We start from the raw sequence: 26,986 nt of genomic DNA, 5'->3' as shown, positions 1-26,986 counted from the left end.
TTTATCGTTATCTTCATTGCAGTCCTGCCATAATGATGTGACAAGGTGAATACAATTGAGTTTGCCGTAGATCTTGGTAGGAACTCACCTGGGTGAGCAGCGTATGCATCACGTGCGTCGTGATGTGATGTGCATAAAGTTGCTGGACCCTTGCTCCACTGATATTCTCGTCACTGGAGGGAAGCCACGGGGGCGCAGCTGGCCGGGGGAGTTTCACCAAGGTATCCATCTGTACCGAAGGTAATGTGCAGCGTACGGATAATGCGCAGCAGTTAGGTACGAATTGCAGGTGGGTACGTACCCATCCAGAGCATTGGATTGCTGCTCGCTACCTGAATTGCAGTGGGGAGTTGGCAGTAGCAGGCGGGCGGCAGCACCCACTTCGTCTTCCCGTTAGTTCGTTATTTTGGAAGGGCCCGCCAGCAACAGCTCCCAGCTATCTCATTACACCGAATCCTCCCCTTTTGGATCACCAAGAGATCGCAGGTTACGTCGCTTTTCCCTACACAGCATTGCATATCGTCTGCCTCTTTCTTTACCGGCCCCTTCCCTTCCTCCCTCCCGCCACCCGGGTCTTCCAAATCATACACCATCCCCAATGGCGGGCCGCTTTGTGCGAGCGTCGAAATATCGTGGGTCTTTTTTTTATTTTATTTTACTGTCGCATGCCGCCGTGTTGCGCTGGGACGAGCTGACTGCTGACGCCTGATTCTCTCTCGTATAGGACACGTCTTTGGCAAGCCGACCCGGAAGGAGTTCTGCTACGACAATCTTCACATCAGCCGAAATGCTTGGGATACCAACTTGGTGAAGGTAAGTAAGGGGTTTGCTCCTTTGCTTCTTTTGTTCTCCTGCCGAGACAATTGATGGGGGGCAGGACCGGGGTCGATAGGAGAACAAGAAGAACAAGAATGAGAGGCTGACCAGACACTCGCTACCCCTAGGCCAACCCCGACTACCTCTCCGTCAATTGGGATGCCGGCGGCGGCGGCGCTTTCGCTGTCATCCCTCTCGGCGAGAAGGGAAAGGTTCCCGACCAGATCCCGCTGTTTCGAGGCCATACCGCCACCGTCTTGGATACCGACTGGTACGCCGATCCCCGCGACGCCGCGACCCGCGCGCACCATCCACCGACGACGGCGAGCGCACGCGACAATCATACTGATGACCACGTGCTAGGAACCCCTTCAACGACCGCGTGATTGCTTCTGGATCTGAGGATGGAAAGGTCTTCCTCTGGCAGGTTCCCGAGAACTTCACCCTCTACACCGATGCCGAGGAGCCCGCCCATGTCTCTCCCGTCAGCAAGCTCGCTGGCCACTCGAGGTTCGTCACCCGCGACCTTTTAAACATTCCTCCTGCTACTGCATACACCCTCGATCAAGATGCTGATATACAGCATACAGAAAGGTCGGCCAGGTCCAATTCAACCCCGCTGCGGAAAACATTCTTGCGTCCGCATCCGGCGACTTCACGATCAAGCTATGGGACATCAACACCGGCTCCTCCACCCACACCCTGAAGCACAACGACATCGTTCAGAGTCTGTCGTGGAACGCCAGCGGCTCCATGCTGGTGACGACGTCCCGCGACAAGAAGATCCGCGTGTGGGATGTGCGCGCTGAGAAGCCGGTCCACGAGGCTCCTGGCCACCCGGGCGCCAAGAACAGCAGAGCCGTCTGGATGGGCGAGCACAACCGTTTCGCCACGGCTGGTTTTTCGCGCATGAGTGAGCGTCAGCTTGCGCTCTGGGAGCCTGGCCGCAATGAGCCCATTGGAGGTTTCAGCATGCTGGACTCCATCTCGGGTGTTATCATGCCTTTCTGGGGTCAGTTCTGGAGGTTGAAGTTGCGCGTGGGACAAATGCTAAACTACAGACAGATGACGGATCCAACTGCTTGTATCTTGCTGGCAAGGGGTAAGTAATTCGTTGGGCAGATTGTGTTAGTTGGCATACTAATGGCTCTCGCAGCGACGGCAACATCCGATACTACGAGTACGAGAACGACAAGTTCGAATATCTGAGCGAGTACAAGTCCGCCGAGCCCCAAAGAGGCATCGCTTTCGTTCCCCGTCGTGGCATCAACGTAGGTCGACTTCAGCAAGCACGTGCTGTGAAATCTAGGAGGTCATGTCTAACGCTACGTAGGTGCACGAGAACGAGGTCATGAGAGCCTACAAGACGGTCAACGACAGCTACATCGAGCCCATCTCCTTCACCGTCCCCCGTAGAGCCGAAACCTTCCAGTCCGATATCTTCCCCCCTGCTACTGGCCTCAAGCCTGCCGTCAGCGCCAAGGATTGGCTCGATGGCAAGACGGGCATCCCCTCCAAGATCGACCTGGAGAGTGTGTACGAGGGTACCGCCCCGAAGGAGGTTGCCTCTGACTACAAGCCCCCCGTGATCGCCTCAGCCCCTCCCCCGGCTGCAAAGCCTGCGCCAAAGCCTGTCCCAGCTCCGGAGCCTACTCCGGTGGCACGCTCACCCCCTCCCTCGATGAAGGACCAGCAAGCTTCCATGTCCAACATGGCTAATAGGTTCAAGGACGACGAGCCTGCCGAGCCTGAGGATGAGGACGATAACTCTAGCTTCGAGGAGGTACAAAGACCAGCCCAGCGTGTCGCAGCCCCTGCTGCAGCTCCTGCTCCTGCCCGTGCCGAGCCGGCCAAGATCCCTTCCCCAATCAAGGCCGCTTCCCCTGCCCAAGTCAAGTCGCCTCCTGCACAACAGTCCCCTATCAAGCCTGCATCTGCCAACTCACCTGCATCCTCGACGCACATTGAGTCATCTCTGGATCAGATCAGACAGATGCTCGAGCAGCAGACCAAGCTCATTGGCAAGCAGAACGACAAGATTAGCAAGCTGTCGGACGAAGTCGAGGGCCTGAAGCGCAAGGTGAACGCTGGCGGCTCTCAGGACCAGAGCGAGAGGATCAGACAATTGGAGCTGGAACTCGAGGCCGCGCGGTCTTAGGAAATCTCCTCTGATGTTTTGTGTGACCTACAGCGTGTACAGGAAAGGGGGTCTAAGGGGGTGTGTGCATCTGGAGAAGGGAGAGATGTGATGAAAACGGGGTCTTTGGGATGGATAGCAAGCAGTGATTGTCACAAGCAGAGTTAGTTTGGTGTTATAAGTACCTATTTTGTTCTCTTCCCCCTTGTCCATTGTGTGCATGGCGTGCGAGCGCATGGCTGGTGCTGGTGCGTCAACCTGCTAGGTCTGAATAAGACGGCGCACTTGTAAGTTTGATTGGCAGCTATTCAACAAGTTCTTAAAAGTGGTGAGCCATAGGGAGACTCTGATAACTGTCAGTCTGTCCGGGTGATGGTTTCATCTGGTCCATTGGATGTAAGCTATTCTTGGCACTTGGAGGGACTAGAGATAGTTCCTGTCGCAAGACGTGTCAGATCAAGGAACTTTCTTTTCTTTCCCTCCCTGATTCTTCTACCTAGACACCAGGTGCTGTGCGCATGTATCTTGGGATTCTTTCATATCATGTTATTGAACTGCGATAGGTAAATTCTCGTAAAAGCTAGGCACTCATACTACATGTTGAACTGTCTGGGTGGTTATCGCACTCAATAGGTAGTTGCGAGGAGGGGATCTAGCATCCCACCAAGGCTGACAGGAGCTTTGACAATCTTTGACCCCCATCCCTTATTGACATGGTGGAGGCTGCAGCCAATAAGAGGATGGTCTCCAGCCACAGGCCGGACGAGGCTGAGAAGAGGGACCTCTCGGACCCGCTGAAATTTTCAAGATTGTCCGCGATAAGGTTGTCTGCAGGTTAGCTGGAGTAGGGTATTTTTCTTCCCCGACAGTATTGTAACAACGGCAGGACGACAACGAAGCTACGACCACCGGTTCAATCGCAATAACGGTCCTGCGAAGCCAATCTTCTGTACGCACGAACTTGTCATATTTGAGAGCTCTAGAAGTAGAAACGAGTGCTCGGGTCTCCATCTGCGACTGCGAAAGAAAAGAAAAGGCGAAAACCATGGCCTCCGTCCTCGGGAAGCGCAAAGCGCCCTCTGCGTCGACCTCCAAGACAAGCAAGCCAAATGCGACGACTGCTTCAAGCAAGAATGCTTCGCCGGCATTGAAGAAGAAGAAGAAGAAGAGCGCCGAGAGCCTCAAGAAGTCTAGCACGACGGCAGTGACGAAGAAGAAGACGACGGCTACCGCGAAGACGAAGGCGAAGAAGGTTGTTGGAAAGGAAGAAGAGGAGGAGGATACATCCATGCTGGACGCGCAAGAAATTTTCAGACGGCACTTTGAGGCTCAGTTTAAACCGATTGAGAAGGCCGTGCCGAAGAAGAGCAAGAAGAGCAAAGCCAAGGCTGCAGAGGAGAAGGAGGACGAGGAGGACAGCGCGAGCGCAAGTGATGAGGATGTGGAAGACGGCGAAGAAGACGTCTTTGAGGACGAGGGTGCCGACGGCGAGGAAGGAGAGGGGGAGGAATGGAGTGGACTCTCTGGCGACGAAGGTAAGTCGCACCGAACCGCTGGACGCAAAACTCCAAAGAGTGTCACGGGGAAGCCTATATACTAACGAGAGGGGTGTTCCAACAGAAGACGACTACGACGAGGACAGCGATATCCCCTACGACGACATTGACGAGAACCCCGTCATCGAGGTCGTAGACCACACCAAATCCAACGCCCAACCCATCGTCAGCATGAGCAAGCGCGAACTCAAGGCCTTCATGGTATGTCTCAGGCACCCCCATCCTCCCATCCTCCCATCTCGCATTTCGCTAACCCTCTTCCCAGTCCTCCAAACCACCCTCCCAAACAGACCCCTCACCAACCTCCCTAACAGCCGCCCAAACCCCCGAAGACCCCTCCGACGAAAACGACAAATCCATGCTCGCAAACGACCTCGCCCTCCAACGCCTCCTCTCCGAATCCCACCTCCTCGCCCGCCACGCCGTCACCCCCTTCACAAACTCCGCCAACTCACCCGCCTCCAAATCCTTTTCCGAGGGGAAACTCCGCCAGCGCCAGACGGATCTGCGCACGCAGTCCCTCGCCGGCGCTCAGGGCGTAGCAGGCGTCAAATCAATCTTTGTCCAAGAGAAAATGCCAATGGCGTTCCGGAAGGGAATCGTCGCGAGTACGGCTGCGCGCGAGGAGAAGCGGAGGAGGACGGCGAAGGAGAATGGCATTGTGCTGGAGAGGGAGGCGCCGAAGAAGGTGGCGAAGCAGAGCGGGGGTAGGTTTGGACAGAGGGGTCTTGATGGGCTTGATGTTGGAAGGATGAGAGGTGCCGAATTGAGGTTGAGCGAGAGGGATGTTCAGAATATTGAGGGCGGCGGTGGGGGACGCGGCGGACGTGGGGGGCGGGGCGGAAGGGGAGGAGGAAGAGGTGGTGGTGGTGGTGGTGGCAGGGGAGGCCGCGGGAGAAGGTAGACTGGAGATATACATACCATGCTGCAAATCCCCAGAGCCTTTACGTACCTCCGGTTTATAGGTGACTTATGTTGGCAGCGGCCTATAACTTTGTTCAAGGCGGTGGATCTCAAAGAGACAAAGCGTTTCGCAAAATGTCGAAGTCCGTTCATGATGCTTCACTTGCTCATACGTGATTGGGTCGCCATGTACTCACTTACTGGCATGAGCGAAGTCGTCGAGAAAACGACAAATGGATGACATCGGCACAATTAAGTGGACATCATAGGAAATATGAGATTGAAAAGTGTGATCAAGGTGAATCAACATTCGAGACTCTGCTTATTGTTTCGTGGCAAGCCCTGTCGAGCACCCAAAAAGTTACTCGGCAGTCTTCTCCCCCTGGTATCATCTGGCCTTCTGGCAAGTGTGCTATTCTCGACTATGCATCTCCAGCACAAAGGAAAAAGAAACAAACTATATATACATGTGCGAGTCGTTCCTCTTCTTCGCATTTCGACCCTAAGCTCATGCATAAAAATCTCCCTTTTCGACGGGTACCTTCATACGTCGAGATCTTCCCAGCCTCTCCGTACGTACCTCTATGTGTGCGAGTTTCCTTTTTGGTGTCTGAGACCAACGGCCAGACTCGATGCTGAACACATGAAACTGAAACTGAAATGAAAAAAAAAATCGCCCGGAGCCAAAGGAGCAATTGTCCAGTCGCTAACGCGTGCCGAAATCCATCTTCTGGATGGATGAAGAAAAAAGAAAAGTCCTGACCCATTCCGAACCTTTGTCATAGCCATGCCGCCCTCTAAGTAACACCGTGTCGAAGGAAACGTAACTCCAGTCGTAATGAGAGCCGAAACTCGTGAGGTGTCGTCTCTCACATGATGGCGCTCGCGTTCACTGCCGGTTGGCTGATTGTCATCGGCATGCTGAGCGTCTGCAAGCTGTTGAACGATTGCATGCCGTTCGACGTCGGCGGTGTCGAGCCGTTGGCAACACCGTTGAGCGAAGCGGTAACGTAGGCGTTCTCAGAGTTGGGCGATGCCTCCTCGAGGGAACCGAGCTGGTCCTCGCCAGAGTACTCTTCCTCCTCTTCGCCCGAGAAGTTGAGAGCAGCCTCGCCGTTCTCACCACGGTCATGAGTACGCTTGTGTCTGTGGAAACGTCAAAGTCAGTCCATGCTATGCGACGAGGTTGTTTCCCCCCAAGAGGTTGGTGGCTGCGTAGTGATGATGAAGTCTGTGTTGTGGCGCGGCGGTTTGGACGTTGGTTTTCATCGCTTGGGGTCTCGCTCCACATTACATCTTTCTTGACAAAGGAAACGACAAAGGAAATGAGATGAAGGAAAGTTGGGGCATACTGTGCTAGGTTGTCTGATCTGGAGAATGCCTTGCTACAATAAGGGCAGATGTAGGGTCTTTCTTGTGTATGTGTTCTCACGTGTCTGGAAGGTTTGGTCAGATTTCAGGCAGGTCGTTTTTTGGTTGATCACAAATAAAATCGAGTCTGGTTCTTACCTCTTGAGGTGCTCTAATCTCTTGAAGAGACGACCACACGTGGGAATAGGGCAGGAGTGGGACTTCTGGGGGTAGGGACCAAGTTCCATGACAGTCGCGGAGCGAGCTCTGCGAACGACGCCGTTGGGGCCTTGCATGCCAGCCCGGGGAGCACCGTTCATAGAACCATCACCGGACATGTCATCGTGTTGGAGGTGGGAGTAGTCTTGCTGCTGGAGGGACATGGGGTTGAGAGCGGGGCTGCCCTCGACAGTGGACAGCGGAGTGCCGTGCCGGGACAGGTCCAGCATCTCCTTGTGCTGCTGGCTTACCATGGACATGGCGGAGCTGCTGTAGGCAAGGCCGGGCGGGGAGTTGTCTGCAGATTCGTCGCCTTCAGCCACAGGACCGACGGATGCAGAGACCGACCGCCGGAGATCCGAGGGTCTGTGCTGCTGTTGGTGTTGTTGGTGCTGCTGTTGCTGAGCGGCAGCCTGTGCCTGCGCTTGAGCAGTGGCAGCGGCAATGGCTGACATTGACGGCGGGATGGATGAACGCCGCCTCCTCTGCTTGTAGGTCGGGGATCCTTCAATCACAGAGTAGACGTTGTTGGAGCCGTAAGCTCTCGAGAACTGAGGGCCGGCGAGGTTGGAGGGGGGAAGCTGGATCATGCCGTTGAGGCCGTTGACGTTGCCGCCCATGTGATCGGGGATGGCGGTGTACAGGCCGGTCTCCTCGTTGGCGATGTAGGCGGGCTCGGCGGCCATGCCCAAGGCCTGCTGGGGAGGGGTGATGGGCTCGAAGGAAATGCCCCGGTTGCTGTAGTCCTCGTACTGAGAAGAGACGAATGACGGGGCGGGAGAGTACTCGAGGCCGTAGGCGGGCATTGAAGCGTGTCTCTGGTGACCCTGGGTGATGGGTACACCGTTTTGGTTGTACTGGACACGAGCGAAATCGGGTTCCCTCTTGACCATCTGCTGGGGAGGCATCTGCTGGGGCATGCCCATCGCTCCATAGGGCACCATCGATTCCATACCATCCTGCATAGGAGCAACCGATTGAGGAATCATCTGCGGGGGCGGCATGTTGTCCATGGGTCTCATGATTGGCGAGGTGGACTGGGACTGAGAGAAAGTGACCTGCTGAGCGTTGAAAGATGAGGAGTTGGCCTGCTGGGCCTTGGTGAGCTGCTCGTAGAGCGACTGAGACGAGTCGTACTGGAATGACAGAGCAGGCTCGCTGACGGCAACGGTGGTGGCCTCCTGACCCATCTTCTCGCGCTTCAGGTCCCGCTCGAGGGCGTCGAGGAAGAGTCTGTCGTGGGGTACGCTGTACCAATAGAAGACCTTCTGCTTCTTTTGCGTACGAATGCAGTTGTTCTTGTAGAGGAAGTCGAGGAAGGGGCTCTTGGGCTCCTCAAGCGACGCATCGGTCCCCGACTTCAGGTTTCTCAGGTCGGAGAAGATGCCCTCCTCGAACTTCTTGGAGTTCTTCACTGGCCGGCCGAAAGCCTGGAATCTGAAGGAAAGGCATCTGACGATGTCGGTTCCGGAGATGTGGAAGAGGTTGTTCCACAGAACGCAGGAAACGTACTCGCCCGTGGGGAGAAGGAATCTGCGAATGTACTGATCGGGTTGCCAATCGACGGGAGCAGAGATGAGGAAGTATTTCACTGCGAGACGAGTCAATTGAGGGATTCCCGAAATTACCGTTTCAATTTCGACTTACGGTTATCAACCTGTTGAAGAGCGACCTGGGCGTCGTGGGGCAACGCTTGCTGGGCTTCGGTGCTCAGCATGAAGGTCTCTGGTTTTTGGGGGGCCATGCCCGCAGCGGCATGTTGTGAGTACATGCTGTCGGATTTGTTGTGATGATGGGGGTTGACGACGGATGTCGGTCGCGTCTGACCGGATCGAGAACGAAGTCGCGCGGGTTGTTCGCCTCGGCAGAATGGCGGAGGTGACGAAGAGTCAAAGAAATGGTATGTTCGTTTTGCGAGACGGAGATTCGCAAAGCTGATTGAAGGCGCTGCCCTTGTTGGATGAGCCCGGTAATGGGAGTGTTGCTAGTTTTCTTTTTGATTGATTTTGGAGACTTAAATCGAGTCCAGCCCGGGAGGAAATAACTTTTTGGTGTTGGCACAACTGTAGACCACAGGACCCAAACTCGACCTCAAGCGAATGATGGGTTATTTCGGCTACGCAGATCAAGACCGTCAAGGTGCTGATGATGATGGGTGATTTGGTGTTTATCGGCGCCTTCGGTCTCGGAGTGGAACCTTGGGGTCGAATGAATTAGGGGTCGTTGGTGGAAGACGGTGCGTCAATGGCAAAACAAGAAGGTAGAAAAAGCTCGACGAAGGGACCCTGCGCAGGAACTGGAACTGGTTGGCGACTAGACTTGCTGGCGCGATGGAGATTCGCGATGATGGACAAGTGTGCGACGGACAATGTCTGATGTGTCGATGGGCGGGCGGATGTGCCTCGGGGGTGGTCAGTCCTGATGAGATGGGAAGAGAAACGGGGGTGGGAGGTATGTGCGGCTCCGACGAGGAGAGAAGGGGAAGAAGGAGGAGGGAAGTAGAGAGAGAGAGAATGGAAAAGGGAGATGGGAAGAAAAGAAGAGTCTTGTAAAAAAGAGATATCAGAAGAGTTTAGGAATGGGAGGATGGTCTGGGGGTTTAATGATTTTGGACGGGGTGAGAAAGGGAGAAGGAAGAGAGAAGGTCAGGTCCCCAGCAGGCCAAGGTCAAGCGAAGTGTGGTTCTTTGGGTACGGAGGTATGCTGGGTGGTGGTGCGTGTGGTGGTGGTGCGTGGTGCGTGGTGCGTGGTGCGTGGTGCGCGGTACCTTGGGCTGGGGGGGAGGGCATGGGAAGGAGGAGTGAGGAGGAAGACGAGGAGGAAGTGGGTGAGGAGGTCTGGTCTGGTCTGGTCCTGCCCTGGCGCGGGATTGGACTTTGGGCCCTTGCCTTTTGGCCCTTGGGAAAGGTACTTGGGAGTGGGAGTAAAGAAGAGTAGCAGCGGCAGCGGCAGCACGAAGTACCTACACTAGGTACTAAGGTATGGTAGCAGCGCGCGTGGGCGTCGGGTAGGCGTGCGGCGGATGGGAGTGAACCAAATGGAGTGGCAGCGGATGGATTGAAGGCCAAGGGGGGGAAGGAGAAGAGACTGAGAGCACAGAAGAACCCGACTTACTTGGTACTGACTGACTGACTGACTGGTGACTGGACCGCGGCGGGTTCAGGAAGAGCAGAGCAGAGCGAAAGGCGGGCAGGCAGAGAGCAAAGACACAGGCGGGTGGACGAGGGGGGGGGGGAGGGTGTTTAAGAAAAAAAGGAAGGGGGAGGGGGGTGTGAAGTTGGTGTGGGGAGGGGGAGAAGGAGGACGAGCGAGGAAGCAGGGCTCGGTACCTTGCTGCGGTACCTGGACTGGACTGGGACTGGCGGGAAGAGAAGGAGAAGACTGAGAGTGAAAGTGAGAATGAGAGTGAGAGTGAGAGAATCCACGTCCACCCACAACCACCACGAGCCCAGCACCAGGCCCGGTTAGGCCAGACCAGGGTAGCGTGAGTGGGAAGACAAGAAGTCAAGAGCGAAAGTGGGCTAGTAGCCAGACTGAGAGGAGGAGGTGGTCGTGGTCATGGTGGTGGTGGGATGGAGACGGAGAGACCTTGGAACTGGGGACTTGATTGGGACTGTGTAAAGTGGACATGCTTCCCAGGATTGGACCATGGACGATGGCGGAACAGGGGTGTGTGAGTGGACGGGTGTGGATGAGATTTGTGGAGGACGAGAGAGAAAGAAGACAAGACTAGGTCAGGTCTTGGACACACACGCTGGACCTGGACTAGGAACAGAAGGGGAAGGGGAGGAGGATGTCAATGAGGGCGAGAGACAGCGGCGCCCGCGCACACACGCACACACACACACACACACACACTCCTCTCTCTGTCTGTCTAGGTACGGCACCGATGGAAGAGACACATACGCACATATACAGACAGACAGACAGACGCGTGGTCAGAGTGATAGTGAGAGTGAGAGAAAATGAGAGACAACGACAACGGGTCTGGGTTTAGCGGGTGAAAAGACGAGTGAAGGGGGCACGAGGATGCAGAAAGACTACCAAAAAAGTAAGTCAAGCAAGCAAGGTACGGATACCATACCTGACCTATCCGATACCTGTCTTGCCATTGGGTTGTCTTCTTCTTGTCTCTGACTTGCTATGCGTGCTGAAGTTGAGTTGGTACAAGCCAGGGGTGTCCCACGGTTTAACATGCCTACAGATGTATCCGTAAGCCGGGACAACAATAACAACAACCAGGGACAGCTTGTGTTATTGTTGACATTGAGTCTCGTCCCTTCTCGGCTCATGATTCTTGTCTTGTATACTGTGTAATGCGCGTGATCTCGACAGTCAAGTTGCAGGTTCTCGCATGTAACCCAGCATAGTGGGACGTCTTTTTAATCAAGAGGCAATCAAACTGTAGAAAAGTCAAGTCGCCAGACAGACAGACGGGAACTCGGGTACGGTGCTATAGTCGGCTTGAAGAGGCTGCTGTTAACCGTTGCACTCCTTGCAAGCCATTAGTCAACTTGGGGGGGGGGGGCGCTCTCAGGCGTCGTCGTGTACTTCTGTACGGTGTGCTGGAGGTGGGATGAAGCGTGGTTGTGGAGAAAAGCGCTGGGTGCTCTTCTCTTGGTGGATATCAACTGAGTGAGTCCAGTGTCTCTTGTATATCCCGTACCTAACTCTCCTCTTGCCATGCGTCGCGGCAAAGCGTTAGTATTGTACGACAGTAATCATGTGGTAGCGTTGGCGGTTCCTGGTGGTTCCTGGCCCGGCCCTTCTAGTGCCATGGCTTGTATTGCTGCTGACAAAAACCCAGTCGGCACGGCACTTTTACTGCTAGCTGTTAAAGACGGGAACTGAGAGGACTGAAACTATACGTAGGTCCAGGTCATACTACGTAGACTACTGTGTAGTAGCTGCTGCCAACAAGAACAAGGGGCCCCATTGCCGTTCCTGCATGTGTGATGAGTATACATATCCGTACAGCATCATGAGATCATGTTCCTGTTGTTCCTGACATGCCGTCCCTGTTCCTGTCCTTGGTTCTAGGAGGGGGAAGTCGACGTTGAAGCCGAAAGGAAAACTGTAGCGTAAAGGGTGGCCGCCACCAGAGGAATGATGGACGCGACGGCGGAGTTAGGGGAGGAAGATGGAGGGGGAGAGAAAGCGTGCGGAAGTCCCGACCGGGGAGCCCCAGGGATCTTTGTGGATCGCCGATTGGCCGGACCTGGAACTAGCCTTCCTCCCGCCAGGCGGCCAGAGACTGAAAGTAAGAGTGAGAGACAAGAGAAAGATGGCCGCTGCTTATCCGTAAGGTACCATTTTTCTTTCTTTCCCGCTCCCAAGTGTCTGTCTCTAGCCCCATCTGACAAAATCTAGAATCCGTCGTTCTCGCTTGGCCGCTGTAGGATAAGACTCTCTCTTTACACTATCCGTAGTCACTTTTGAAGAAGAGAAAGGGAACGAGAGAGAGAGATCGAGATAGAGTATGAAAGAAGGACGGCGCGCCGCGCCAGGCCCCCCGCGGGGGAAGCCAGGGGTGATGAAGGAAAGGGAAAAGGCTTTCGCAATCGGCATAGCTTTGGCTGATAGCCTGTTAGGTTCTTCTTCTTCCATCTCTCTCTTCCTCTGCGCACGGGGCATCTGGGCAGAAAGTGTATGTATGTAGGGAAGGAAAAAAAAGAAGGGGTGGTGGATGAGAGGTGACGAGAGTTGAGTTGAGTTTAGTTGTGCCAGGGGTGAACCATTTTCAATTTTCAAGTCTCTCTTGCTTGCAACCGGTAAAGCGGCCCCGAGACAATGTGTCTGCCATATGTCTCTCTCCCGTCTCTCTGTCCCTCGTTCTCTTTCTGTCTATCTGACCCGTTCTAAGATCATGGATCGAGTTGAGTTGGTCCAGGATAGGGAATTACATTTGCAGAAAGAAGAGAGGTGCCACAACGGCACGGCAGGCAAAGCAAGCAAAGACTATTTTATTACGGGCACATAGGTAGGTAGGTAGACAAGCAGCCCGGGCAAGCAGGCCCCAGTTACCGGTAGGCTCGTGTGTCCACAAAGCAATATCGCTACATACCGCTTACAAGACACAACCCCAGGACACAAGTGAGTAAAACTACTGTGCTAAGTACCTAGGGCAGATGGGTAATGGAGCGGGATGCAGAGCACCGCAACCCGTACAGCGAAGCGAAGGGGACATGACAGGAAACCCATCAACCGCTGACAGAGCGGACAGCAACAACACTGACGGTTGGCGGTCGGCTTTGGCAGCGACACTGACTGACACTGGCTCCCGCTCGTTCACCAAAAGGCGTTGTCTGTCCCTTGCCTACGCTCGCGCCTTTTGCAGCTTTGTCGCGTTGAGTAGAAAGGAGAGGAGGAAGTCTCGCGCTCTCACTCTCGCTCAGTCATCTCGACGCGCTGAGCCAAGTCAGTTAGACAGTCAGACAAGTCTCGCGCGGCCCCCTTCTCTCTCTCTCTCTCTCTAGTGCACTAGGGTCCTCGGCGGGGGGTTTTTTTTGTGCTTCGCTTCCACCTGTGGTTCTCCATGTCCGCAAATGTAAAGTGAAAGTCACTGTCAGTGGCAGTCCCTGCGTAACAAGTCTCTTGCCCCCCTCCCTTCAACGACCTAACCCACTAACACTAACATGCTGGACCTCGCATGTCATTGATGCCGGCAACCTTGCTCTGCTTCCTGTCAGGGCTTCCCTTCAGCCAGGGGTGGGGGGGGACATGCGGACATCGTCCACAGCGCCCATGAATGGCAGTGGTCCATTTCCATGGGCATCAGTGGGTTTGGTTCCAATGGGGGCGGCTTGGCCAACAGGAAGACCGGATCGTTCTGTCGTTGTCAGGGATGGTGAAAAGAGGACAATGCCCTTGTGTCTCTGTCTCTGTCTCTCTATCGCCGCATCTCTCTTGCACCAAAAAGAAGTCTTGTCTCTTTACTCCTAGGGTTCTGCTCTGCGAAAGAGAGACCCGGTCATACGGAGGTAGTCTCCAGGAAAATCATCAAAAACAGGCAGTCAACGGCCGGCCAAGGCAAGGCTACCATCTCCACTGCCCTTCTCGGGATTAATATGCGTATCCCCCTCCTCCGTAAAAGCCCCCGAGATGTCTAGCAGTAGATCCCCCCCTTAGGTCCCCATCGTCCGCCGGCCCCCCGTCGTGGTAGTGGTGCTGGCGGCGCGAAAGAACGTTCCCTTTTCCCATCGTTCGCGCAAGCTTGTCTCCAAAGGTTAAAAAAACCCGGGTGCCGGACCTAATCTCGATAGTCCAGGGGAATCTCATTTCCATCCCGGTGCAGATATGCCCATCATCGATTCTTTGGCGGGATTTGTAGTCATTACGCTTGCACCGTTGAACTTTACCATGTTCCCACGCTGACCCAGAAAATGCAGTGTAGGATCAAATCTTGAAAAAAAATAAAAAAAAATTTATTCGTGCCATTGGGTCGCGCGTCCAACCCTGGGCTGGGAGGCAACTTTTGGCGCCATCCTTGATCCTACCCCATCAGGAGGGTGTGCCGATAGACTTTTTGTTAACAATGCCAGGCACACAGCACCGGGGAGCATGGATTCTGGATTTCAGTGAACAGGCTTGCTTGGGGAGCACCACCATCCATGGCATGGAATCGAAAAACTGGGGAACGAAGAAGAGCCCGGGGGGTGGTTAGGAGATATGTACGGATACGCTCTAGAAGAAAACATTCGACAGCGGCGGCGGAAGGTTTTTTTCGCTCTTATTTTTTGGGAAGATCTTCTGCCTTTTTGCGGGCAACTCTGCCCTAGAAAGTGAAAGCTCTAATTCGTACTGCCGTTCCTTCGTAATGCCTGTCGGGTTTCCCGTCCGGCTTGCTTGTTGTCTACTTTGGCAGTGGACTTTCCCCCAGCAGCGGATTGAACGGGACCGAAAACGCAGTGCGAATACAGAAAGCTTGCCCTAGTAAATGTTTCTTCTTCCCCCCATCCTCCCATCCCACCATTTCTAAACTCCTGTTCAAGATACATTAGTGGGAAGTTTCTCGATTTGCTATCGTGATCCCGTTGTAGATGCTTGACTAGCGGCGTCTGGCGGTTGATGAGACGGTCACTTTCGTCGTCAGTCTCAGGCCATTGATTGGGTACTTCAGAGGTGGCTTGAATTGGGCTGGTTCATACTGCAACCACGAATACCGGTCTTAGAACCCCAAACAAGGCACGAAATACAGTTCCCCTGATGGGTGGTCGCACGGGCTAGGATGATTGTGCTGGGGAAGCATGTACCCAAAGCATTGTATTCGCATATACGAATAACGCGCGGGAACGCTGAAGGAGGAGGAGGAAGGGCAACAACAACAACAAGAAAAGATCCGGCCGTGTGCGAAACCTGAGCGTGTGCGCTTCGGGATCGTTGGTTTTTTTAGAACCATGTACTTCGTACATCAGCGGGAGACAATCCTGGGCGACCGTCTGTCTGCTGAAAGGCCGTCCGTGAGGCCCTGTCATGGATATCCCCATGTTCTGCTATTGACAAGGTCTGTCTGTGGCTCTACCCTTCTGGGTCTGTCTGCGGGTTCAGGAAGGTAGACAAGGAACGGCACCAGAAAATTAAAATATAAAATGGCAATACTTCCATATGTGCTCTCTCTTAATGGGCAGCACACAGTGGCCCGGAGCTACAGTTACATTGACTCTTTTCCCATCGTACGTCTAGAACCGACCCGTCCGCACAAGTCGAAACAGACGCAGCTTGCTTGTCCTACTTAATCCACCGCAAGCAACCGGCTATTGAACGAGGATCTGACGAATCTCTGAATCATGGTTGAGAGACCCATGCTGGTAGTCAAGGACACTTGCCCCCCAGTCCCCAGAAACAATCAATGGTTCGCCGCCGCGGACCTTGTCCGGATCGTATCCTTTTTCGTGATTGTTTGTGACGAACGGCAACGGCCGCGTCTGTGTGTACTCCGTATGTGCGTGTGTGACGAACCAGCACTGCAAAAGACAATGGGCGAAGCGTTTGCCAGAAGAGGCAAGACATGTGGATCCGGCTTCTCAACCATGCAGGAACGGAAAATGAGGCGTCGTCGGAGACAACGGAGAGAAAGCTGACGAAAAAGGCCGGCAACAATGTTGGGGTAGACTCTAGACTTCTAGAGACCTGGAGGTCAGGGCGTAGTCAAACTCTGGATAAGTCGACTTGTCGGGATTTGACTTATTTTATGCACAGCTGTCTGGCTGAGTATACAGAGATCCTGCAGGCCAGCCAGACAAGTCATCGCATCTCGCGAACTCTCCCATTGTCTCCCGCGAACCGGAGCAGGCCAAGTCCTTGCAACGGGGCCGGACGGCTCCCAGATGGTCTTTGCAGAACGAGATCCGGAGCCGTGTGTCTTGCTTGCATGTTGCATTGGGTTGGATGTCCGGTGAAATGAAGCCTCCTTCTTCGGCACGATCAAAGGAAGAAGAGAGAGGCAAGACCGGTCAGGGCCCAGGGGGCGTTGACGGATCAAAGGAAGAGGGAAAAGAAGGTTTAGCCAGGCCTGCTAGAGAACGGTAATGCATGTCCCAGGGCTATCGTGCAGGTCATCAGCAAGCAGACGTGAGGAGATTGCCCAATAATCTCCACATGCAATATCGCTTGTTTTGGGGGTCCAGCTTCCAGCTCCACGGGCAAGCTTCGCGTTTTGCTCGGAATGCAATGGGATGCAATGGATGCGATGGCTGCAATAGTTGACACATCGCTGCCATTATTTCGTAAGATTGCCTTCTCCTGAGCACTTGCACGAGGACGGACGAGGACACCGCAGCGGCCGACGACGGCACCGGTGAGGTTTGCTCAGTCCGAGCACTCTGGTAGTTTAATGAGACAAGGCCACTAAGAGTTGAAAGCTGTCTCTTGGAACATCAAGACGCGCAGCTCGGACGACCGTGGCTGACTGACTGCCAAAGCCATGTATCTGTACTTGCAGCAGGCAATACCTTCTGAGGGCTGCAAGGAGGAACACTACAATACCTGTAAGTAGTCACCGCGACGCCAATAGTCAGTGAGTAAGAAAGGCCGTAGGGTCGTTGTCGAAAGCCTGTGCAACAACGTGGCTCTGGACTAGGGGCACGTCGGATATGCTCCCTTTCTCGACAAGCGTCGATTTCGCGACGAAGGGTACTGGATAAGTTCGGCTCGTCATCTCATCAAGAGGCTCGTGTTGTGCCCCTGAAAGAATGCAGAGCGCGCCTTTTCCGATGTGACGCTGTTGCCATCAGCTGAGGGTCGAAATGCAGGTCCGAGTCCCTGGGCAGTGATGTCGGTGACAGTAGCGGCCGATGGATCGGCAGGCTTATCGAGTAAGTCGAATGGCGTATGAATTTGGAGTAAACTGTGGTGTACGAAAGTACTGCATGCTTTGCCTGCCAGCTGCCATGAGCTCGCTCGGACCGTCACAGCTCCCGGTCGTGGAGAACGACAACCGTTGGAAGCGAGCCGTTGATGGAATGTGTCGTGGGCTTCAGACACGCTGCATTCCTCGTCAAGACTCAAGCTCAAGAGTCAAGACCCTACAACGTTGTTTCCAGTCTTGTCTTGTGGTCTCACGGAGCGGTCACACGGAGTGTTCCGCGGCCGTCCTTGTCTGAGTGTGAGAGAGACAAAGGAGATTGATAAGTCCAAGACAGTGGAAGGCGTCACGCTTTGGCGTGGTAAGTCATCAGCAGATTGCATTCAGAACAACGCACTTTTTCATCTCAGTCCATTCCCGGCCAGTATGATGGGATGCCATAGCACACATGCGGCAATGCCAATAGGGCAGCGAGCACCTGCGGCATCTCAGCAAATTTCGTACATAGCTCGTCAATGGTTGCCCGCTGGATGGTGCGTGTAGGTAGCCGGTGTTGTGCGGCCCGGCGCGGTTCTGGGTGGAAAAGGTACAAAGGTACATACGTACGAAATGACCGAGAAAGCGAGAGCCACGCAGGAAGGTCGGAACAAAGTGGATGACGCGAGAAGGAGCTAGGACCACTAGCCAAGCCGGAAGTTGACTGGCTGACAACTACGGAGTGGGGATCGAGTGGATTCTTGCCCTAAATATTAGGCAAAAATTTACACTCTAGAAAGCCCGTCGGTACGTACTTTGCCTATGTTCACTTTGGAAACTGCGTGTCGCTGCCGCAGAATTGCTAGCAAGGCCCTGCCAACTGTGAAACTTGCCTGGCGCATTGCTTCAGAAAACAGCTTTGGCTACTAAAATCTAACGCTAATCCGCTTCTAGTATCGTCCCTCTGTCATAGTTGCAACTGCAACCACTGCCCCCCTTTAGCTTATCTCACGCCCCTCCAACTCGCGTGCCTCTCTCTACGCAGTAGGTAGACTCTCGCCAGGAACGCTTGCTTTCATCGAGTCACGACGTCCCGCCGCCCGACCTACCTATCGCACTACACCGCGTACAGCTAAGATCAGAATCGTTTAACACGGGATGATTCGCTGCCGCGAGCTACGATTTAGACCAAAGAAGTGTCCGGCAACACTGGTGGTGGCTTTGGCCCTCTGTCTTTCCAGGATTCATTGGATGGCCTTACACCAATTAGGGCGATATACCACCAGTGTTTTCGAATAACCTCTCGTCAGTATCACAGGTTGGCAGGTCATGGTTAACAGCCAACTGGCGCTCGCTCCTTCAGCATTTTTCATGCACATCACTCTACACTTTTGTACTGGTCCACGCTTCTTGCTTCTCCTGCAGTCTCTACGTTAGGCTTCCAGAGTCCCAAGGGCTTCATTTGCGGGTTACCATTGAATTCATCATCACGCACAATGCCTCGCCAGTCAAAATATGCTTCGACTGCGCCATCAGTTACCCGCACGGTTCTCTGCGATCCTCCCGGCATCTGCACGGTGTCGTCAACGGGGCCGCTTGAATCGCGTCTTGATATTTCACTGACTAGGAACAGAACACGATTTCGGCCATGTGGAGAATATCGGGCCCCAGAGCCATCCCGCTTTCGACTCTTGCCATCCGATCCGGGCCAAGACGTCAACCTGACCGTTACGGTGGCCTTACGGAACACCGTCTTCGCTTGCTGCTCAGTACGGACATGAGCTTGGTAGAGTGGACCTTTCGGGGATTAAACCGACATCATACTTCGTACGGGACCAACAAAAACAAGAAGTCGGTAATGCGATATTCTTTGCTCATTTTCTTTCCGAATCGCTGCAGTCGGTTCCACAGACCTGCGATCCACCACAATGGAGGGCAAAGGCCGCGTTCGATATGGATCACAGATGGGTTGGTTCATGCCCCATGGGTCGGGTCGGGAGCAGTACACGACGTTGGAATGGGGGCAACGGCCGGACCTCGGACGGCAACACTGTGCCTCTCTATGCAAGGTACGAGATCTCAAGCATCGGCCTGCACTGGTCTTGACAAGACGGCAAACCGGCCTTGTTGCGCGGTGGAGGGAGCCGTCGGCGGGATGTTGTCCATGGATGATGGACCATGGTTGTGACTGTTTGATCATCCTACTAGAATGCGACGCACGCTACCCCGAGCTTTCTGAAACTCCAAGCCAGCAGATGCCAGCTGCACGTCGCCAGCCTCGAGCCCGAACATCCTCCCAACTCCCCTGCTAAGTACGCAATATCCGTACACGAATCACTGTGTATCCGTAGACTCGTAGAGTTCGCCTTTGTCTTCGGCATGGGCGAGGATAATGGTTGTATTGTTGGTCAGTCCTGGCAAGGCAAGCCCACGCTAGAACTAGGTCGAGGTCCGGGTCTGGGTCTTGAGAAGACGGCGACGAGCTATCCCACCTCGCCTGATCGTCCCGCTACCCTGGCCGACCTCAGTGCGTTCGGTCAGGATGGGAAAGTTCATGTTGACCGCTGTCGACCTCCCGCACGGCCGGACATCACCCGCTTGTCTGGGAACTGTCGTCCATCGCCCTCTCCCACCCGTATCTGTACGGAGTACTTGCTACGGCGAGGAGAGGCCGTCGAGGTGATGGAGATCACGGTTCGGGGTCCCGGACTGGAGTTGAAGTCGGGCAAGCGACGAGGACGGAAGCAAGGCCTAAATAGGAAGCTCCTCCGCTGGGTCGAATGCCATGATACCATCTGCAAAGCCCCTCCGTAATCTTAAATGTTTACCGTCTTCTGCATTCTTGGTGGTAGCGGCAAACAAAAGAGGGGCATCGGGAAGCTCTGGAAGAATCAACGACGATCATTCTCCCCCTGACAGGCGCATCCTGTCCCGCGCGGACAGCATCGTGAGACTTTTGTCAACGGAGAATGCGGTGACGAGGATAAGTCACCTTGCAAGGGAAGTTCGGCCGGGAGGCGTGCCGCTTCTGGACTGCGCATAGGCCATTTCCTAAGCTGGCCGTCACATTCATGTCCTGGGGGAGCTGGGACGAAATGGACGAATCAGTCGAGTTACTGAGGCAATCGTTGCCTGCTGCTATTTTGAGTCTCCAAGCGGTCCCAAGTTTGTCGAAGCTCGTCCGTCGCAAGAAGCCCAAAACAAGCGCTCCCAGGTCCCAATGCTGTGCAGATACGGATAGAGCAACTTGTAAGCGATTCAGGTTCCTAGTAACTAGGTGTCCGTACCTCCGCTACGCACGCGGCACAAGGTTGTTGAGGTCCATTCTTTTTCTCGAAAAGACATCATACGGGATAAGAGAAGCAGAGACTCAGACTCGAGAGTCAGAGACAAAGCGTAACGCCTGAGGAATGCGGTGAAATGGATTCGTCTCCACCAAACAAACCACTGACGGAGCTTTTTTTTTTTTGCTTCGGGCGTGGAGTAGCACTAAGCAACATCTATCCGTTAAGGAAAAATTGGTGATCAAATCTAGACCCCTCGACGACCGGGATGTTGGATTAGTATCATTCGTCATATCGTGGGCCTGTTTGACCAGTGAGTGACCCAGGCATGCTCAAGGATCACAATAGGCCAAGCACAAGCAAGCGGGAAAAGGAAGAGGAGCGTGATGCCGTGGTCGCTCAAAGTGAGGCCTTGGGGCCCAGCGTCTGTCGGGATGCTGCCAGTCGGGTTTTGCTGACTGATGCCGTGTGGGCAGTTGTGGGCAGTTTCAGAAATGGACCCTGGGTGGATCCGGCCTAAGCTTAAGCCGCAAGAACCAATGAGAATCCTGAAGAGCTGGCCCTGCAAGCGCTAGGAGCTTCTCAGCTCTTTGATTGGTTCCCTCAGATTCATTCCATGATGTGGAGTGGGGCGTCCCGTTCTCGCTCCTACCTCACTTATCTCCTGCCTGTCTGCTCTTGCCCTGTCCTGCGTGCGGTGTGCCTGCCTGCTCTTGCTGCCAGCAGTCGCCCTCTCCCAATGTTTGGCCTGGTCTCCTTCCCGTCCCACCTCCCAGACCAGACCACACCCGACAGTGGACACCACACACACACACACACACATATCCGTCCATCCAACCACCACCGTACCTACATACTTGCGCATGCACACGACCAATCCGTCCACACTCACGCTTACTCGCATCACACTGGTCGACATGGGCCAGAAATAGCTTTTGCTTTTTTGAGATCACTGCCCATACATCTGGGAATCGTTGCACGGCGCATGCGGGAGTGAGATCGGGTCGCAGAACCTTCGACCGCCTCGCCCCAGTACAGTGTGCGCCTGGCGGTTGCTGAGATTACTTGTGAGCCTTTCACTTCGACCTTCTCTGCTCCATACCGCATCAGCAGATCTCCTTATCATCCTCGTCTCGCCTGGCTCGCGCGGGGCTCCGGCCACCAGCAGGTCGAAGGTCCTTGCCGCCAGCACGGTATTCGTGGTCGAGGAAACAGGAATAGAAACATCCCAGCCGACCAAGTGATGTGCTCGCCTACCTGCATGGACTTGGGACATAGAAACATCGCCCTCCTTGCTGCCAGGCTTGACCGTGATGGGGATAGGAGATTCGTCTGGCAATAGCACGCTACGAGGAACGACTCCAGCGATGAGATGAAACTTGAACCTCCGAGAAGGAGCGCGAGAGACGAGGATCTGGGTATATCGGCAGTCGACTCAGCTGGGGTCTCGGCCACCTCGCGCTACCGTCGTCCTTTATTTCTCCGGCGGCGGTTGATGGACGGTAGCCGTCAGTCGCCACCACCGGCGTACCTGCCGCTCACCTGTCAAATCTGCACAATAATTCCCGACCATTGTGGGCGAGTTCCACCAGCCAGCCTACCTACTGCAGAGGAAAAGAGACTTTCTTCGGCCTTTCACCTCAGGGTCGATGGGCTCTCCTTATCCTGGCTGACACCGGTCATGACGACTGACTGCAGTGTAAAGAGGCAGCTACGAATACATCTGACCAACCCAACCCTTGAAAAAAAGCATGTCGAGTTCCCTGGATCCGACTCAGTGGAGATGGGAAAGGCTACCAAACCCAGAGCAACTCTGAAACAACAGGGAAGGGACGGCCGATCTTCCTCGCCTCGCTGAGTCGACGAAACATGACATTTTCGACGTCGACTTGTCCTCGACCCGTGGTGGTTGGTGGTGGTGGTGGTGGTGGTGGGCATCCACGACAACCTCAGTGGCACTGGCGCCCAGCACCCGTGCCGGCCGCGCTCCCCATGGCGAAGTATGATTCGTGCATGAACCAGCCTGTCCGGTGTGGTTCTCTCTCTATCCCTATCCGCACCAGCTGCGGTGACGGCGGAGAAGAAGTGTAAATGATGCGACAGCAGCATGCACCCAGCCATCTACATAGTATGTCCACCGCGGCTTCCTCGACAAGTTTCCCCCACCCACGATACGACAATGGCTAGTTCTCTTTGCGCAAACTACGGACAGAAGCTCGTGTTGATGTCAACCCGCAGGCCTTCTCCAGTTTTCCCTGCAACCGGCGGGCTTGTTCACAGGGCTTCGCCGCTTTCCTAGCTTTCCTAGGTGGTCTGGAAGGGTGCAAGTGTGCTTTGAGCCAATGTTGTGCAGCACCCGAAACGCGGTGAGAGGGGCGGTTTTCAGGTACATGAAACACGGGCGACGACTTTCTAGGGACATGTCACATCGTCTTCCAGAACGACTTGAGGCAGCGATCGGCCGTTTATGTCAGCTTTGAACATGCTCGCTCAGCTCTTGAAGGTTGCTAAACGAAGGGATCTACCCAGCAAGGCTGGGCCTGGACAACCTCAGTTGCCTTCTAACCACAGTCCCTCTGCAGGGTATCTTGCGTTGGTGTGTTCCGGTTCGCTCAACTAAGGTCCGACACCTATCATGGAACCCAAACTATCAACGACCAGCAGCTGCCAAAGTGGCTGTTCAAAGTATGTCTTCCTTCGACTGGCTCCGCTGTCACGGATCCTGATGATGGGAACGGACGGTCGACCGGGAGATCTGGAGTACACGGACTGGTGCTTCTTGCTCCTATACTCAAGCCTCGCGAGCTTCGAGAGACACGGAGAAAGACAGCTAGACAGCTAGACAAGCATATGTGGCTTGACTGACTGCGCTTGATCCCGTACGAACTAGCTATGACGTTGCGCTATATCTTCTTCTCGAATCATGCTAGTCGCCAGCCTTGTCCTCTCGTGTGCGGACGCCGTCGACCCCGTATCCGGAGCAAAGACCCGGAACAATATCACATCGCCGACCTCTAGATGCGGACGAGGCAACAATTGGCCAATGCAAGCTCCCGACTTGGATATACGGGACGTACCTTACTAGGTGCTCTTTTTTTGGTCTTTCCTCAAACTTGACGGCTTCTGCCATCGAGTCTTTTGCCCATACCTCCATCACCTCTGCCGCCCACCGCTCTTGTTTCATATCTCCATGCTTGTTTCGCCGCCTACCAGTCCCATGAACACAAAGATCTGTGCCAGGGCCAGTTCGATTCCCACCTCGCGCCCACGCACCGTCCTTCTCTTTTCAGTCCTCGTCCGAAGCGATAAACACCAGAGTCTAGTCGGTTCCTGCACAGCATGGATGGCGCACGCCTTCACCCACTCTGGCGATGTGCTTTGACGCCGTGCCCGAGTTGCACAGGTACCACTCGGGCAGATATTTGAAACATTGACAGACGAGATATCCAGTCTTTCTCGTAACTAACAGACGTTCTGCTTTTCTTGTCTTTGGCGTCCATTGTCGTCCCCACCATCCGCCGCCACTGCGTCGCCTTCACTTGCCCTCGTGGGCATGCCATGCCACATGCCTTGACTGCTCTAGTCCGCGTCTGTGGACGAAGAAGCGCCGACATAGCCTCTCGAGCTGCATGGAATCCTTCCATCTCTCTCCATCTCGCAACCGAGCTTTGCCTCTGTAGCCGGTTGTTCATACCCGTCTGCCCGTCGTCCGCCCTTCTCTGGTAAACCGTGTGAGATCCCGTTATGTCAGATCCTGCCTGCCACGGCCACACTGACAACAACTTTCCCAAACGAACTGCTGCGGCTACTGAACTGACAAGTCGGCATCAAGCCTGCCTGACCTTGCAAGTAGGTAGGTATCTGGGCAAACGTTCCTCCCGCTTTCCGCCACAGACCAAGGTGTGTCCTCCACCCTGCCTCGAACATCCATGATCTTCTCAGATCCCCAACACAGCTGGGCTTGAGCCTTGCTCTCTCCCTCCCTCGGCGTCGCCCCGCCGCTGGACCCCTGGACGAAGAGATCGACTCCTGAAACTGCAGTCTTCGTCCGTCTGCGAATGCTATTGGTGTATGCCACCCTGAGGCATAAAGATCTGGTAGGCGCTCAGACTTGGGACACCGGCCGGAGGCAAGGAAGGGCCTCCCTCGCGTCGGGTTGACTCGTTGGTCCCCTGGAAAAGCAGAATAGAAAAAAAAGGGCAAGGCACCTTGTTGGTCAGCGGGCGGTCGTCTGCTCCGACTGGTTCATGGGAGCGAGCGCACTCTTCACTGTACCTACCCATGGTCCCATGGTGTTGACGAAGAGTAAATCTAGCAAGTCGCATTGCGACGGAGCACTCTTCCCTGCACGTGGCGTTCCGTGAACTCTCGAGGGGAAGGTTTGCCGAGTCTTTCATGCCCTCGACGCTTGGCGCCGGCAAGGCTAGGTCGATCACCAGGGTTGAAGGGGTTGGAAACCAGCTTTTTGGGGGCGAAGACCTGGGAAAGTTGAGAGGCAGATAGAACAGGCCCATGGTGAGCTGTGCTACTTTGCCATTCGGTCTTGTGACCGAGGGAAGACTTGGGAGTGGCCAGTGGCAACGGGACAGGCGAAAGGCTACCTACCGGTACCACTACCCTTCGATGTCTGATGATGTCTGTCTAGCTGCAGTGGTACGACAGCGTTTTGACGGCCCTTGTCCTTGGAATCCAGCAGATCTATCCCGCTCCCCTTCTCTGTCCTTCTACCCGTACGGTCTTGCTCGCCTTCTCCCGGGTGCCGGTGGCTTTCTACGCGGGCGGCGAGCTCACTCACTCGGTTCGGACGGGGGACCCTCCATCATCCCCGGGTATATCTCCTCAGCATGACTCCGGAACGCATAATGAACTTGCCTTGTCTTTCATATATGCTGGCTTCCGCTTTCCTTGATAGTGGACCGCCTTTTTAGCCCCCCCGGCGGCTTTGCCTGCCGTTATGTGCGAGGGCCCCGGGCTCCCAGATTCATGAAAAGAGTATCCATCCGTACGACGTAAATCAGATCACACTGCGAGTCGTGAACGTGGAAAGCACCGCGTGGTGGTGCGTGGTTGCGTGGGGTTTGATTGACGGGAAAGAGCGGCTGCGGGATGCCTTTGCCTGTTTCTGGCAAATGTACCGGGCGAGGAATATAGAAATGGAGTAACGGGGGAGGGGTCGATATGCTGCCACTTGCGCCGGCAATATCTTGCCTTTGCTTGGCTTGACCGAATCGGCGGGATTGCGAAAGAGCCCATATCATTGTCCGCCATGTGCCGTGTGTTCGCCCTTAGCCTTGTGTGATCTACAGATTAAAGTTTAAAATCTTGTGCTTCTAGAATCCAAACTTGAATGGCTTTTCTCTCGGGACGAAAATGGACGACGAGAGATTAGGCGAGAGTTGCGGCCCCCCGGTTGACGGCAGGCTGGACTGACTCTTGTCTGTCTCTGGTCTCTTTTTGCCCCGTTCCCGGAAGTGGTGTTGTTGTTGTTTCTCTTGCCTTGGCTTGTCAAAGTTTCCGCGCGCTCTACCGGCGGGATCACCGTGTGACCTACCTCGAAGTTGGTCAGCCTCTCTCACCACCAACCATCTTGTGTTGTTGTTATTGTGGTCGTTTTTCAGCTGGAGTGAGGCGGACTGACCGAACCGACTGTCCCCGTGCGGAGGGAGAGGGAGGGTTGGGAACGAGTGCAACTCGCCCCAAATCGTAGCTCTAGAAACTTTCTTTGTTGGGTCGTGTGGTGGGATGGAGGACTCCCGGATATGCGCGTGGGAAAAAGCCCGGATCTCTTTCTTTCTGCAGCGTAGACTTTTTTCTTTCTTTCTTCCCTGTTTTTTATCAGATGTCAAGAGTTGGGTTTGGTTTGGCTGAAGTGGGCAACGTAGTTTGAGCATTGGACATTGTTAAGCCGAGTGGTACGTACGTCTGCGTGTGTATGTGTTTTGGTGAGTTTGACTCGGTGTTCCCTTCTGGTTGATCTGATGTTGGGCAGACCTTGGATCGGATTGTGGGCGGACAGGCACCCACGCGGTGCAAAGACGGACGGAAGAGAGAGGACGGAGAGGAGGAGAGATGTGGGTAAGAATGGGAGAGAGTTCGCGGGTCAAGGTGGTCCGTCCGCCCGGCTTGGATTTTGCGCAACTACGCGGCTTCCGAGTCCGAGATAAGCCGAGTTGTCGACTGACTTGATGCGTTCCGCGTGGGCAACCTCGGGCCTGGGAAGGCAAAGATGTTGTTTGTCCCCTTAGTCAGTCGAGGGTGTTGCGGTTCGTTGAGAGGAAAGGATATCTGTGTGGCGAATAGCTGTCAAGTAACTTAGAACGAGAGAGAGAGAGAGAGGTGTTTGCTTAGCACGGGCAGTTTTCTCTCTCCCTTTCTTGTCTCGGAGAGGGCCCCGGTAGTGAGCTGATACTTGATGGGTTGAATGACTCTTGTGTCGATATGC

At 54.6% G+C, this 26,986-nt stretch overlaps 6 protein-coding genes across 6 annotated transcripts; 3 read left to right on the top strand and 3 right to left on the bottom strand.

Moving 5' to 3' along the window:
• Positions 1-598: 598 nt before the first annotated feature.
• BDP55DRAFT_690365 (WD domain-containing protein) lies at positions 599-2,974 on the top strand (the record flags this gene model as incomplete). Its single annotated transcript, XM_060576850.1, has 8 exons — positions 599-632; positions 725-813; positions 945-1,087; positions 1,180-1,326; positions 1,407-1,828; positions 1,882-1,918; positions 1,973-2,087; positions 2,150-2,974. The coding sequence occupies 8 exons, from the start codon at positions 599-601 to the stop codon at positions 2,972-2,974; spliced, it is 1,812 nt and encodes a 603-aa protein (XP_060435184.1).
• Positions 2,975-3,998: 1,024 nt separating this feature from the next.
• Positions 3,999-5,589, top strand: BDP55DRAFT_724064 (uncharacterized protein; the record flags this gene model as incomplete). Its single annotated transcript, XM_060578836.1, has 4 exons — positions 3,999-4,488; positions 4,574-4,710; positions 4,775-5,216; positions 5,492-5,589. 4 exons carry the CDS (start codon positions 3,999-4,001, stop codon positions 5,587-5,589), a joined length of 1,167 nt encoding a protein of 388 aa, XP_060435183.1.
• Positions 5,590-6,281: 692 nt separating this feature from the next.
• On the bottom strand, positions 6,282-8,752 carry BDP55DRAFT_542342 (STE like transcription factor; the record flags this gene model as incomplete). The annotated part of the gene is made up of 4 exons (XM_060568307.1): positions 6,282-6,558; positions 6,765-6,848; positions 6,922-8,572; positions 8,629-8,752. 4 exons carry the CDS (start codon positions 8,750-8,752, stop codon positions 6,282-6,284), a joined length of 2,136 nt encoding a protein of 711 aa, XP_060435182.1.
• Positions 8,753-19,188: 10,436 nt separating this feature from the next.
• On the top strand, positions 19,189-20,203 carry BDP55DRAFT_751283 (uncharacterized protein; the record flags this gene model as incomplete). Its single annotated transcript, XM_060580636.1, has 2 exons — positions 19,189-19,329; positions 19,469-20,203. The coding sequence occupies 2 exons, from the start codon at positions 19,189-19,191 to the stop codon at positions 20,072-20,074; spliced, it is 747 nt and encodes a 248-aa protein (XP_060435181.1). The 3' UTR covers positions 20,075-20,203.
• A 1,290-nt stretch (positions 20,204-21,493) lies between these two features.
• Positions 21,494-22,499, bottom strand: BDP55DRAFT_711094 (uncharacterized protein; the record flags this gene model as incomplete). Its single annotated transcript, XM_060578175.1, has 2 exons — positions 22,076-22,499; positions 21,494-21,958 (listed from the first exon to the last, which is right to left on the bottom strand). The coding sequence occupies exons 1-2, from the start codon at positions 22,115-22,117 to the stop codon at positions 21,494-21,496; spliced, it is 507 nt and encodes a 168-aa protein (XP_060435180.1). The 5' UTR covers positions 22,118-22,499.
• On the bottom strand, positions 22,000-22,922 carry BDP55DRAFT_266033 (uncharacterized protein). Its single transcript, XM_060566373.1, has one exon. It carries the CDS (start codon positions 22,663-22,665, stop codon positions 22,180-22,182), a length of 486 nt encoding a protein of 161 aa, XP_060435179.1. The 5' UTR covers positions 22,666-22,922; the 3' UTR covers positions 22,000-22,179.
• Positions 22,923-26,986: the final 4,064 nt, after the last annotated feature.

Source organism: Colletotrichum godetiae, assembly GCF_030913485.1.
Source record: "Colletotrichum godetiae strain CBS 193.32 chromosome Unknown BDP55scaffold_4, whole genome shotgun sequence".
In the NCBI taxonomy this organism is placed as follows: Eukaryota; Fungi; Ascomycota; class Sordariomycetes; order Glomerellales; family Glomerellaceae; genus Colletotrichum; species Colletotrichum godetiae.
Note: the sequence above shows the minus strand (reverse complement) of the source record. Positions and strands in the feature narration are given on the sequence as shown.

Coding starts and splice junctions, on each gene's coding strand:
- BDP55DRAFT_266033 (XM_060566373.1), bottom strand. CDS start 22,665: ATGGCTGGGTGCATGCTGCTGTCGCATCATTTACACTTCTTCTCCGCC.